Below are 14,217 nucleotides of genomic sequence, written 5' to 3' on the forward strand. Positions count from 1 at the left end.
TACACACAGTCATTAGTTTTTACTGTAAAGATTAGACTGGAGTTGTGAAGTTACTGGATTCAGGGACTATTTGTATGAGACCATTCCAATACTAAAAATCTTACTATATTCGGTGCACTCTCTCGTCCCCTTAAATTCCGTTGGACTTTTGAGTGCACATCTAGCCGGTAAATTCTGCAATGTATGTCATTCATTATTGTACGTATGCTAGAATTTTCGATAGATTATTCTTAGCACATTGTATTGGATCTTTGACTAGTAGTTCTGATTCATTTATCTAGATATTTCATTTACTGCATTTTTCATTTCTAGCTTTCCATCCATATAATTTTTCAGCATATAAACATACATCAGGAACCCTACAGCTGCATAAATGTCTGTTTATCGATCATTTTCATCTGCTTCAAGAAAACTGAGACAGCTTAAAGCCATCCACAGACCAAAATGGACCACTTTGAGGAGAAAAGTCGCCTACACCCACCATTACATAAAACAAGCGTCTCACGTATAATAAGATCATGCCCCAGTCACATGATATAGCAAATATGACATACCCGTTTCATGAAAATAAGGGTTTTAAATTTTGAAATTCACATGAGTGGTGCATGAGCTTATGTGTGAGACATCTGTTACACATCTCACCTACACATGGGATGTCACGATAGCAATATTATTGCAATACAATTACGGCTTATCATGTGTTTTAACTTTCTCACATGTAAATAAAAGATGACGTCACATAAAGTACTGCATGATGAATACTGGCACTGTGACTTTTGCGTGACAGAAAAGTTATCTCCCAACATATAATGCATATCTCCTACCAGCCTCGAAATTAATGCAAAGCAAAGGGCGACTGGCAGACATCAAAAGAGTGAGAACCCGATTCAGAAACCATTAAACAATTCTAAAAGAGATTTGCTGGTTATCGGCAGAATTGAACCAAATTAGGAGCCGTCCAATAAATGAGCATATCTGCATAGAAAAAGATTTTTTCCCAGAAAGTGTTTTACTTTCACAAGGAACTATAAATGTCATTGTTCAACTGTTTTTTCATTGGGACCTTTTTGCATTTAGTTGCCTCCAGTCCCCTACTTAGCTTTTAATTTTCAAACTAACTTTATGTTTTTTCTAGCAGTCAATGTTCCTCCTTTGAATGTGTTGGGCACCTTTTGGCTTTAATGGCGACTGCAATAGAAAGAAGTTGTTCTTGCAGGATGTAAAGCATTGCTTAAACTTGACCATGCATGCATGCACCTTTTGGAGCTTTCTCTTGACCAGCTGTACCTCAACGCAGTTGTAGCCGTTAGATCAGTGTAAAATTGAGTCCCTTTAGATCGATTCGAGCAATGAGCAAACCATCTATGAGAGGGTTAATTTGTATTCGCCAGCTGTACAAAAAAATTTCTCTTTAGTTCCATAAGCGACGTGTTGAACATGTCAGATAAGTTACAAATTTTCATTAATTTTCTTAAAAAATTGGAAAGTACATATCAATCATTTGAGTTGATTTTATTGAAATTTTATCGGGGACACGAAACTTTCTACCGACTTATTTTTGGAAAAGAATAGCAGTACTTTGATAGATCCTCAATAGTAATGTTGGATTCCAAAATTCAGTTCAAACTGCAACCCAATTTGTCGCAGATTGGTCAAAATTTGCAGAGAAATTTTTTTTGTTTTTTGTTTTTCCTCCGGCTGGCTTTGCGGCTTCGAGAGAATTCTTGTGAAACATGCTTGATTGGATATATATCCGTTTGGCAAACAAGGCCTTACTTCACATAGCATGACCGGGGCCTCCATGCAGTATGCATTCACACACAGTAACACTGACCAGATTTTTTCTGCATGTTGCCAATTGAACACTTTAAACAATTGAAGTTACTTTCAACTAAACGATAATATCTTTGCCTGCCACTATTTGTCGGTTTCATGATACGGGCAACTCATATTTGTTTTATTGTAGGAGTGAAGCATGAGATTATATGTGAGAAACCGCATCCAAGAAACGGGAGTTTTTCTGTTCTCAAAAATGCTTTTTCTAATGATATAAAATCCCCGGAATCCAGGATGTTCTTAAACTATATTCTAGCCGTTTGATCCAGACATCTATTTCTCCCCGTCCAAACAAGATAGCATTCAAAATAATGTCTTGTCTGCTGTCGCAACATGGATTTATATCTGATAAGGTTTAGTTTCATAGAGCCAATGAGATATTCTAATTGGTTGAATTAAATCTCTCCCCCTAGAACGACAAGTTTTGGGTGGTCTAGCTCTCACTTTGAACTTGTGAAAGAAAAGGGCAGACAATATTCATTCATTATGAGAAACTCTAGAATCAGTTGCGTACGTAAGTGAACATGAGCTTATTCAGTTTGTTTATTATGCTTTACAAGTCTAAACATGATTGGGTAGGATATATCACTGCACCGATGGTGAGAATGAATTTCACATTAATGAGAGAAGGGACATTGCATAAATTTATAAGAAGTTTGGATTACTACCTCTATTACCAATTAGTTTTTTGGTGGAACCCCAACTTTCTTCATGGTATCAGAGCAGATTATCTCATATGTGAATCTCAACTACCACACATGCTCCACGTCACCTCGTTTGTATATTGTTACTTGTTAGGATTGAAAATTATCACACGTGAGGAGAAGTATTGAGAATGAATCCCACATTGATGAGAGAACGAACCTTGAATAAACTTATAAGAAGTTAGGCTACTACCCATATTGGTACACCTGAAGGAACGTGTTGAGAATGAATCACATATTAATGGGACCTTGCATAAACTTATAAGAAGTTTAACAATGCCCATAAAACAAACGTCAACTTTATTCAGGTAATTGATCCTAACACGCCTCTCACATACATACAAAATGATCCATGCCAATAACTATTTCAACAAATTGACGAGGTCTTATTTTCCAAGCCAATTAAAAACAATAATAGATATTTTAATTTTAAAATCATTTTTCAATTTTAAGACAACATGCGGACAATAGAATTCTATATCATGAGATGCCTTGTTGCAGCCGGCAGGCTAGCCTGTAGCTGCCTCACATGATACATAAAACCATTTCCAACCGAAGGGTTCAGAGGGCTGAAAATTGCTCGAAAATTATCTCCAACTAAGGGTTAGGTCAAAGAACTTGTGGACTCCACGAGACAAAAAATGGCCAAATGGCCAATTGGTTGGCCATCTTCAGCCAGCCAGCCAACGCGCTGGCTAGCCCACTTATTTTATTTTATTTTTTTGTTCTTTTCTATTTGTCCAACCCACTTTAGGATTTGTCCCAGCCCACTCTTTTTTTTATGCCTAGCCCACTTTTATTTTTTTGGACGTTTTCACCATTTCATATTATCTTATCTTATTTTATTTCAATTCCTCACGTTTCATACTATAGCATTTTAGTCCACGGTTGGAGACGGTTTTTTGTGACAGGGCTAAAACGAGTCATATGGCCCTTTGGCCCTCGGTTGGAGATGATAAGAATCCTTTGGTTGGAGATGGTCTAACATTACCCTTTTTTTTTATTTATTTAAAGGATGACAATTGGTGGCAAGCCACAATTATCCACTCTTTTCGGGAGCTCTCAATCTCGTTATGTTTCTATTTTATTCCATTTTACTATTTACTTTGACCAAAGAATCTTCTCCAAATCTGCTGGAAAATATTACAAAATCCATTGCTAGGATCTGTCCATAATATATAGAAAGTCTAGTGGCCCTCCCATTAATTAGTTACAATCAGATTATTGTGGCCACATATTGAATTTGCATATTCTGTTTTATTAGTGAAAAAGTTACGTCACTATAGTGTATTACAATTAACCACTACGCACAACAATCATATATTGTCTTCGATCGCTTTCATAAGAATTGAACATACAAACGATACAAGCTCCTCCAACCAACTGAAGCCAGCTACTGTATCCCATTTATAAATATCCTATCGGTTGTCCAAAAAGTAGATTAAAACATAACATCGATGAATATAACAGTTCATGTCTTGATGATCGGTATGCAATGCATGTACCTGTATATCTGGTTTAAAATTGTGATAAGGAATGGGAAGAACGTGGTCGTGGGGTCTGCCAGCTTTAATGGCAGAAAAAGGTAGGCCTTGGACTTATCCCAACCCCCCCCCCTCTCTCTCTCTCTCTCTCTCTCTCTCTCTCTCTCTCAACATAAAAATACAAATGGCTCCTTTTGGGCATGTTCTTAAAATCTCCGCAGTACCATACATACTAGATTCTACCAGTAAAGTTAGTTTTTCATCTTTTCTCTCTTCGATTTCTTGCGGTCATGCTTACTTCATTTGATAGTATTATTGACCTAACTCGATCTCAATTAGTAAGTAAAAGGAACAAAAAGTCAAGGCCATGCACTAAATGACCCCAACAGCCGCCATAAATTCTTCAAATCTTGTTCCTGTTGTGTTCTAATCAGCCTGCTAAGTGGTCAAATCAGGATTAGTTTTATGTATTAGCGTGGCTCATGAGATTGATTTTCAACATGCATTACATAATCATGATTCATGAGTGTTGTTGAAGTGAAGTTCCTAAAATACGCATCTCTAATTTACAAGAGAGTCTTACATACAATAGAAAATATATCGTTATATATCTATAACTGTAATCACATAATGAGTGTAGCTAATGAGAGTTGTTGAAGTGAAGTTCCTTAAACATGCATCTCTAATTTATGAGAAATTCTTACATACAACCGCAAATATATCTTCTTGTATCTACAACTAACATAACATGATGAAATTTTTTTACACGAAGTGTATGACCCCGATTACATAGCATAATCTCCTTATTTTATAGTGATGTACTACTTAACAAAATTCCATATATCTACTTTGGGGTGATTCCAAAATAAAATAAGGATTAAGGAAATGGTAAATCACTACTACATATATCATCAGTTAACCATCAACAATGCTGCTCTCTAACCACAAAAAACTATATGCAATAATTTCACACATGCTAAAACCAATATCTGGTCAAATAGAACATGCTATTTATTCACCAAGCAATACACATCTCAATCATTAACCACACTAAGTCTTCCTATTTATCTTCATCTTCCCAATAATTAATCCACTCCTTGGCCCTATATAATGGAGTGACTATAGCTAGGACCAGCACATAGAGTAAAACACTACCAAAACACAATTTGTTCTAGCCACCCCCATCCAATCTTTCTCTGTCTCTCTCTCTCACTCTCTCCCCCTCTCCCTCTCTCTCTTTCTTTGTTAGTTTGCTTCATTAAAAAACCACAAAAATGGTGCTAGAAAAGACCCTTTCGACCGCCATGAACGCAAAAATCGTGGGGTCGGGCGGCGAAGCGGTGGTTTTAGCACATGGTTACGGAGGAGACCAGTCTGTGTGGGACAAAATCCTGCCTTACTTGTCTCAGCATTACCGTGTTCTCGTCTTCGACTGGCCCTTCTCCGGCGCTGTGAATAATAAGGATGGTGATAACCTGAAACTGTTTGATCCAGCTGGGAAATATTCCTCCTATGACGCATTTGCCCTTGACCTAATTGCTCTCTTAGACGAGTTTAACCTAAAATCTACTGTCTTTGTTGGTCATTCCATGTCTGGTATGATTGGATGCATTGCTTCAGTTAAAAGACCTGACCTCTTTAACTCCCTCATCCTCATTGGAGCTTCTCCTAGGTACTTTCTCACTCTTATATACAACTTTCTCTCTCTCATTTTCTTCTGTTTTTTTTCACTGAATATTCAATCATATACATAGCTATTTAATTAGCTAGGCTAGTTATTTTGTTCAAGGTTTTCTCCATCATTTTAATTCTATCCTTGTCCCATTTTTTGTGGTTAGACACTACAAATATCCAATTAATTATATATAAAACTCTCTTATCCAAACGTTAATATGTTCAGATTTCGTGCGGATGTGCCCAAAACACGAACGATAAAACCTAAAATTGAAGCGAGACATTTGTGCTGATCGACTGAGAATGAAACAAATTATATTGTTAGTTGACCAAAAAGAACAGTCTGGCCACCGTTATAGACATCCGCACTAAAGACCGACATAAGGTCCGTAGAGAGAAACATTGTATATATACATATGTATTTATATTTGTGATCGCAAATTAATTAAGACTTTTTATATTAGCACCTCACAAAATGTCTGTGATCACATTATTTGTGATCACATTAAAATTTAGTATTAAATAACTTATTTACTCTACTATGCAATGATAATTTTGACCTTATTAGGTTAAAAATAAATATTTTATATACATCCCAAATCACTTTTAACGTATTATTTATTTTTCTCAACTATCAAAACCCTTCCAACTCTCCATTGTTGAACAAAACCTTAACCAATGAAACTACAAACATGTTGGTTGAGAAAAATTATTTTTGACGAATGAAACACGAAATCAATGTTTCAGAAGCTTCACATGAGGTAAGACTTCATATTTTTATTGTTTTAGTGATTTTGACGACATCGATAATGATTTAATCTTACTTTTGATGTGTTATTCAAGCTTCTATGTTCGTATTCATCTTTTAGGGATCACAGGATTACATGAATAATTAAACACCTAAAATTACCACTAAATATTAAAAACTGAAGACATGGGTTTTAATGGTGGAATTGAAAACAACCCACATATGCTTTAAATCCCAGGCGGCATCTTTTGTCAAAATTCCAGTTGGTATTTTTTGTCCAAATTAAAAGCTTTATAAGATTTGAGAAATATGAGGTGTATAGAAAATACGGGGATGCATGTAGAAAATATAAGGTGTATATTAAGAATATGGGGTGTGAGAGTATTATGGGAAAGTATGTTGGGTGTATTAAGATAATTTTTAATTGAAAATGCAAATGTGGGGTTCTATTCAACAATTTGTGGGTGTTAATTTAATAAGCCATTAATTAATATCAGTGATATATATATATATATATATATATATATATATAATGGATTGCCTTTACTCTGTATTGTCTCTACACAAAATACATTTTTGGGTCCACAATTATTTGAAGAAAGAAATCATTAATTTCAACATAAATATATATATTTGTAGGTATATAAATACAGATGACTATGAAGGTGGATTTGAGATGTCAGATATTACACAAATCATCTCAGCCATAGAATCCAACTATCACAACTGGGCGGCCAACTTCGCCACACTTGCTGTGGACACAAATGACCCTCCCTCTGTCGAAAAATTCGCCAAGTGCCTGCAGAGAATGAGGCCTGAAGTTGCCCTCGCCTTGGCCAAAACCGTCTTTTACAGCGACCATAGAGACGTTATCGACAAGGTCTCGACTCCATGCACCATCGTCAGCACCAGCAGCGACATGGCTGCTCCAAAAACGGTTGCGTTCTACATGCAGAAGAAGATGAAGGAAAACTCTAATGTCGAGATTATGAATACAAATGGGCATTTCCCACAGTTGACTGCCCACCTTGAGCTTCTTGATGTGCTTGGAAAAGTCTTGGGCCTTAAATTTGATCATGATCCTTAAGATTATATATGCTGATGATGTTAATTAGTTAATTTCTCTAGGTAAGTAAGTAGTAGCTAGGTAGCTAGAATAATTTGTATGGTGAAAAAGAAATGTCCGCTGCAAGGGGTTTATAGCTCAAGTGTATTTGTTTATGCACTTGAGATTCTATGTTTGATTTGTTAATTCTTGCATATCGTTTGTATCAAAATACTAGAAAAAGGGGGCCATGTACACGTCAATCACAATTTGACATGTACGTGTGATGAAACTTTTATTTGTTTTGTAAGTTTTTTTCTGCTTACGTGTGTGGTGAAACTTTTATTTTATTTTATAAGTTATTTCCGCATACGTGTGAGACTAAATTACATCATCCTTCAAATTATTTGTTTTGTTTCAGCCTCAACAAGCGAGTAGCAAATCATCTTGTGAAATTACAACTATTGAAAGTACAAGTAAAAAGAGATCTACCCAACCAAGATTTTGGGCTAGTTCTGTCTTTTCCAGCTGAACCAATGGACATTCAAGTTTTGGGCTAACAATCATTTCTTAAATTGGGCTTCACTTTTAGATTTAGCTGGCCCAATAACTAGCCATACATTCTGGTCGTACATGAAATACCGTTAACACCCTCCCGCCACGCAGAAATCTCCAATCAATCACTGCCCGCCACTGCACTCCCACAGCCTTCTCTGCGTAGCCACCGCGGCGGTTCTTTTTTCCCTGTAATTAACCGAAATATCAAGGGCAATCCGGTCCAGAAGCACCATCAATCTCTCTCTCTCTCTCTCTCTCTCTCTCTCTCTCTCTCTACATTGACACAGTCACTCTCAAACCGAAGCAATGCGAAGTTTGTTCGGCGGAGCGACCCAAATTCTGAGCAAATCGTCGTCCGCTTTCTTCTTCCTCAATCCAAATTGGAAGCTCTCTCTTTGCGAACCGGGGTCCAAATCCCCTCGCCTTCTCCGCACCTTCGCGATCATGGCCTCCGCGGACGAGTTCGTCAAGGGCAGCGTCCACCCAAATGGCGTCGCCGTCATCACCCTGGATCGCCCCCGAGCTCTCAATGCCATGAACCTAGGTATGTGGATAAACACACACATACACAAACACGCATGTATCTGTAAATGCTTTTGATTTGGAGCTGATTTAAATACTTGAGCTTGAATTCTGTGTTATTGCATTTGTGATGAGACGAAATGTTGGATTGAAATTTCGAAGAAGTTGGCTTTTTTTTGAAGAATTTTGTGTTCCTGTTTAAGTGGGAATTGTTGGAAAATGCAGATATGGATGTGATATACAAGAGCTATCTGGATGAATGGGAATCTGACCCAAATGTGAAGTGTGTTCTTGTTGATAGCAGCTCGGCTCGTGCCTTTTGTGCCGGTAATGCCCAGAATCCGTATTTGAATAGTTTCTCTCTTGGCAATTTTACAATTCCATTTTAACATGTAGCTAAATAAGTTTTTCTAGAGATGTAGGTTTAGCTCTTTCGGCGGTTATTTTTGTTTTTGGGTCTCTTAGGTAAGGTTTTGAGAGTGACCAATCATGGTAAATGCAGGAATGGATATTAAAGGGGTTGTTGCCGAAATTCAAAAGGACAAAAACACACCTCTTGTGCCTAAGGTTTCTACATTACGCTTTGCCTTGAACTAGAATTGTTTCTTGTTTAGGTGCTTACATGATAGATTGTTGGTCCTTGATGTTCATGCTGTTTCGTGTCATGTTGTTTCTTGTTTCCCTTCATTGTTCCTTTTTGTGTTGCATTTTTGCCATATAGAGATACACGGTGTCCGTTAAGATGGCATATTGATTCTTTGATAAGTAATAACCCAGATTTTAGTTTACCTGCAGGCGGTGATGTGAAGCAGATAACGGCCAAAAACCAACTACCGGATATGATTGAGGTTTAATAGTGTCCTTTTAACTATATACAATAACAGATTTATATCCTTACACAGTTTGCCAAAATCCAGATAATATAAGATGACTCCCTCCACTACCATATTAGATATAATTTTGGTAATTTTCATAGTGAAATAGAATTCTAGCAATACATTGACCCTTGCAAAATCATTGATGATTAAGCCTTATACAAGCAAAGCAAGCCCCTTTTAACAAAATTCATGCATTAGAATTGTAATAATGTGTTTGTTGATAGACCTAAAAATTCAAGGTGAAAATCACTTATATGGGTTCTGCTATTTCTTTAATTGATTTGGTGATTCAATCTCATGTAAATGTCATAAATTGCGGCTAACATTGTGCTTTCAGCATGTATTTATTAGTGTTCAATACATACGAATATTTTTTTTTCTTTTGTAATTTCATGTTTTGACATTTTCAGACAACTTACAACATCTGATCATTTGTTTAGTCTTGATTTTGCTTGAACTTGGGTAATATGATTTCTATTGGTTGGATAGGATTCATTTCTTTTTTAAGCTACCATTTGTAGTTTTCTTAAGATTGAGAGGCTACCGATATGATTTTGTGCTGCACGTTTTTCAGGTATTCACTGCTGAGTATTCTCTAATATGCAAAATCTCTGAGTACAAGAAGCCCTATATAAGCTTCATGGATGGCATAACAATGGGCTTTGGTATTGGCCTATCAGGTCACGGTCGCTACCGGATCATTACAGAGGTATGATTGCCTTGTCAGACAGAGATTGTCAATGTTGTCAATTACATTGCAATGGTTTGCGTGTCTAACTTTGTGTGGATACATTTCAGAGGACTGTTCTTGCTATGCCAGAGAATGGAATTGGTTTGTTCCCAGATGTTGGGTTTTCACATATAGCGGCAAAGAGTCCTGGAGGAGGATCTGTAGGTATGCCTTTTCTATCAGAAAGTAAATAAAAACTAGATATTTTTACTAAAGTATTTCATTAATAAGGAGAAACTGTTTAGATTATAAGAATATAAAGAGAATAGCCTATACAATTTCTCTGTTTGCTTCATGAATCAATTCTTAGTTCTGTGTTTGTTTTAACACTGTGATGTCTTTGTAGGTGCTTATCTTGGACTTACTGGGAAAAGGATTTCAACACCATCGGATGCACTATATGTGGGTCTTGGGACACATTTTGTCCCATCTCAAAACTTAGGTTCTTTAAAGGAGGCCCTTTTGTCTACCAAATTGTATGTTTCTCTTCTCTTTAAATTCATTATTTTTTTTCTTTTGGTTCAAATTTCCAATGCTTTAGTGGGGTTAACTTTAATTGGCATCATCGCAAGATAAAAGCAGCTCCATTGTTGATTGCAGTTCCCAGGATCCCCATCAGGACGTTGAAACAGCTGTGGCAAAATTCAGCAGCAACCCAGATTCTGAAGCGCAACTCAAGAATCTTTTACCTCGAATAACTTCAGCATTTGGTGCAAATAAGTCGGTTCTTGAGACAATTGATGAACTTAAAAAGCAGCAGCAGAGTTCAGATGCTACTGGTAAGTTTGTCAATGCCATTTGTTTATTGATAATGAAATGAAATCTGTCATACTCTTCTATTGAGAGGCTTGTTGTCGCTGTGAAGTATTTTCTATCAAATTGTTTCTTTTGAAGTGGTGGAGTGGGCTAATGAAGCTCTTCAAGGTCTTGGAAAGGGTGCTCCTTTTTCACTTTATTTGACACAAAATTATTTCTCCAAAGTTGCATCTGCGCTTGGGAAAAATGACAATCAATTATCCACAGTGAGTCTGGACTTTGTACCTTTTCGTTTCTTTCATCACATGGTTGCATCCTTTTGATAGGTTTTGTGTTGCACTATTTCACATTTTCTGATAGTTACATGTTGCTTTACTTGACCAATACCAGTTAACTGGTGTGATGAAAACTGAATATCGCGTTGCTGTAAGATCGTCTTTGAGGAATGATTTTGCTGAAGGTGTGCGGGCAGTTTTGGTGGACAAGGATCAGGTTCGTTAATTATGCTCAAGATTCCTTACTATAAAATGGCAAAACAGTGCGGAATTCTTGAAATTAGGATTATGGTGGAGAACCTTGAGTTAATCATCCGAATTATATAGTTTCCTTTTGAAAATCACTTGCTGACGGAGTTGCTGCAACATAAACAATTACAGCCTCTACAGTTATATAATCATCTTACTTTTCCGTATGTCAGAACGGGTCTTTATCTTTGGCTTCCGTTTCTTGTCAATGCAGAATCCAAAGTGGAACCCGGCAAAGTTAGAGGAGGTGAATCGGAGTGAAGTGGAAGCTCTCTTCGAGCCATTGAGCCCGAACGTTGAGGAGTTGAGTGTGTGACTGACTGGCATGCGAAAGCGGAACCATTGAAATATATTTACCGTTGTGGAAAATACGTAAAATGAAACCGGATGAGAGGAAAGCACTTTCACTTGGACGCTTTTAGTGCTTTTTGTACTGCGATTTCCACGGCCATGTGATTAACTAACATTGTGGTTGTGGCATCCAAAAGGGGCTTCTGTTTGAAGACCTAGTACAATAATCAACCAAACAAGCTTCTTTATAGTCTCAATAAGTTGGGTCCCATGTCAACATGACATAAACATTGCATGAGGTCTTTTGTACCCTACACTTGGTGATTAAATTGAAGACAATATCGATGGTTATTAGTGTGGATCGAATTCTTTCTTCTTCTTTTTTGAACGTATCCTCCTCTTGAAATCTCGAAGAATTGATATTCGAAGGCTATAAGAGCTTGTTTGGTATCCTATTTGAAATTTTTTATAATTTTTCAAAACATTTCTTAAGAATTTTTCTTGAAAACAATTTTCTTTTAAGACTCAAAAACTTGTTTGGTATGCGATTTAAAAATTTTAAATCTTACAATCTAAACTGAACAAAAAGATTCATAAAAAGGGGGTCGAGAGAGAAAGAGGAGAGAAGAGGAAAGAAAGTAAGAGATGATTGGAGGAAAAAGAAAGAAGTGAGAAGATCGGAGGAGATAGAGAGGAAGAGGATTGAGAGAAAGAACTGAGAGAATGAAGAGAGCAGATTGGAGGAGAGACGAAAAAAATAAAAATAAAAAGAGAAGGGGGAGAGAGAAAGAAGAAAAGAGAGATAGATTTGGCGTGAGAGTGGAGGAGGGAGAGAAAATAAATGAGTGAGTTTTGGAGTGAGAGGGGAGGAGGAAGAGAAAAAAAATGAGTGAGTTTAAGTTTAAAAACTCTAAAAACTCATTTATTGTATTTTTAGATAATAGACTATATTTTTTAGTTAGCCTTGAGTTCAGTTTTTTAAAATAGTCCTACCAAACAAGTTTATAAGGCCTAAAACTTGAAAATTGTTTTTGACTTTAAAAAGTTGGATTCAAATAGAGTACCAAACAGGCTCTAAGAGTTTATTTGAGATTCACCCATCCTCTGGTCATCTTTAAAGACTTTCTTTGGTAAATCTTACGGATTGCCTAATGCTTATGCATCTTCCGAAGCACAAATTATTATCAAATGAAGTGTCACAAGAATATCGATCACAATTGAAAAAAAAAATCTTAAGATATAAATCACAACGAATAAGATTATTTTATTACATTAGAAACAATGCCAAATTTTTCGAAAAATATGATAGAGCTGTAAATAAGTGATTCGACCAAACTCACGGAGGTTCCGGGCTTGGAAAAGTCATAAGAGTAATACTAAGGAGACTTTTTATAAACTTTCTGTCATCTCACAGTTTAACATCAATTTATGTGTCAATATTATAAAACATTGTGCAAAAAACATGAGGTGATAAAGAGTTTATGGAGAGTCTCACTTTTGAAAATCTCTTTAACATTTCTCGAAGTCATTAAACTCCATGACAATGATTGGTATGGAAGAGTACATTAATCTCACAGCTGATTCCAGAAAGAACATCTTACAGGTCTCTCTCCCCCTCTTGGCTTTCTCTCTCTATCTCTTCCTATCACATAAACCGCATCGATACTTTCTCTCAACTCGAATCGTACCACATGCACAACACATCTATGAGTCGAAATCTGCAACAAACTTACCGAAATGCCAATTATTAACAAATGATGAGTGTTACAAGAATATATATTACAATTGATGAAAAATAAAATCTTAAGATATTAATCACAACTAATTAATCTAAACTAAAAGAAATAATTAACCACTTGCTAATGAATCCAATTGTCCAATAAGATTATTTTATTACATGAGTTAATTAGCTCCAATAAGATTTGGGGTCGTTACCCGAAGATTATTATGTCTTATATAGTAAAATGGATCAATAGCATCTGCAGTATCGTGCGAGTTTCTTTCCTCTCCCCCCACACCGTCGAGAAAGTCATATTGCATGCAAGTTGCAGCCAGTTTTCTGTGTCTTTATTATGTTGGAATTTAGGATTATTTTGTTATTTGAATTTGGACTTAACCCATTAATATTAGGGTTTTATTTTCTTACTTATTAGGGTTATGTTAGTACTCTATATATATGATGTTTTGTAGCTTGTAGAATATTAAGTAATTCATAATGTAGTCTCTTAGGGTTTTGTAGCCGTTTCAACATTTTAGTTTGTTTAATAATATTCTTATTATTTTGTAATCTTATTCGTTCCGCACTTTAATATTCAACTTGGTATCAGAGCAGGTTTGATCCTCCGAGAGGTTAAATCTGTTATTGGTAGCTATAGCTTGTTTGTCTTGTCATCTTCTTCGTTGTGATTTGTTTTCTCGTTGTGCCCTAGGTTGGGGTTTCGTAGTTCGAAAACAAAAATTGAATATG

General features: G+C 36.2%; 2 protein-coding genes across 4 annotated transcripts; both read left to right on the top strand.

The window, feature by feature from the left end:
- The first annotated feature begins 5,077 nt into the window (after positions 1-5,077).
- Positions 5,078-7,863, top strand: LOC103449437 (strigolactone esterase D14-like). The gene is made up of 2 exons (XM_008388758.4): positions 5,078-5,696; positions 7,086-7,863. Exons 1-2 carry the CDS (start codon positions 5,299-5,301, stop codon positions 7,531-7,533), a joined length of 846 nt encoding a protein of 281 aa, XP_008386980.2. The 5' UTR covers positions 5,078-5,298; the 3' UTR covers positions 7,534-7,863.
- A 277-nt stretch (positions 7,864-8,140) lies between these two features.
- LOC103449446 (3-hydroxyisobutyryl-CoA hydrolase-like protein 3, mitochondrial) lies at positions 8,141-12,116 on the top strand. 3 transcript variants are annotated; one of them, XM_029110113.2, is made up of 11 exons: positions 8,187-8,593; positions 8,797-8,898; positions 9,074-9,118; positions 9,367-9,419; positions 10,024-10,158; positions 10,248-10,344; positions 10,526-10,655; positions 10,780-10,958; positions 11,074-11,201; positions 11,326-11,427; positions 11,674-12,116. In XM_029110113.2, the coding sequence occupies exons 1-11, from the start codon at positions 8,356-8,358 to the stop codon at positions 11,773-11,775; spliced, it is 1,311 nt and encodes a 436-aa protein (XP_028965946.1). In that variant the 5' UTR covers positions 8,187-8,355; the 3' UTR covers positions 11,776-12,116. The 3 variants fall into 3 exon arrangements, with proteins under 3 accessions (XP_008386990.1, XP_008386995.1, XP_028965946.1); XM_008388768.4 differs by lacking the exon at positions 9,367-9,419 and having other exon boundaries at positions 8,141-8,593; positions 9,074-9,138; XM_008388773.4 differs by lacking the exon at positions 9,074-9,118 and having other exon boundaries at positions 8,156-8,593.
- The last annotated feature ends 2,101 nt before the right edge of the window (positions 12,117-14,217 follow it).

The sequence above is a fragment of the Malus domestica genome, chromosome 02, assembly GCF_042453785.1.
Source record: "Malus domestica chromosome 02, GDT2T_hap1".
Taxonomy (NCBI): Eukaryota; Viridiplantae; Streptophyta; class Magnoliopsida; order Rosales; family Rosaceae; genus Malus; species Malus domestica.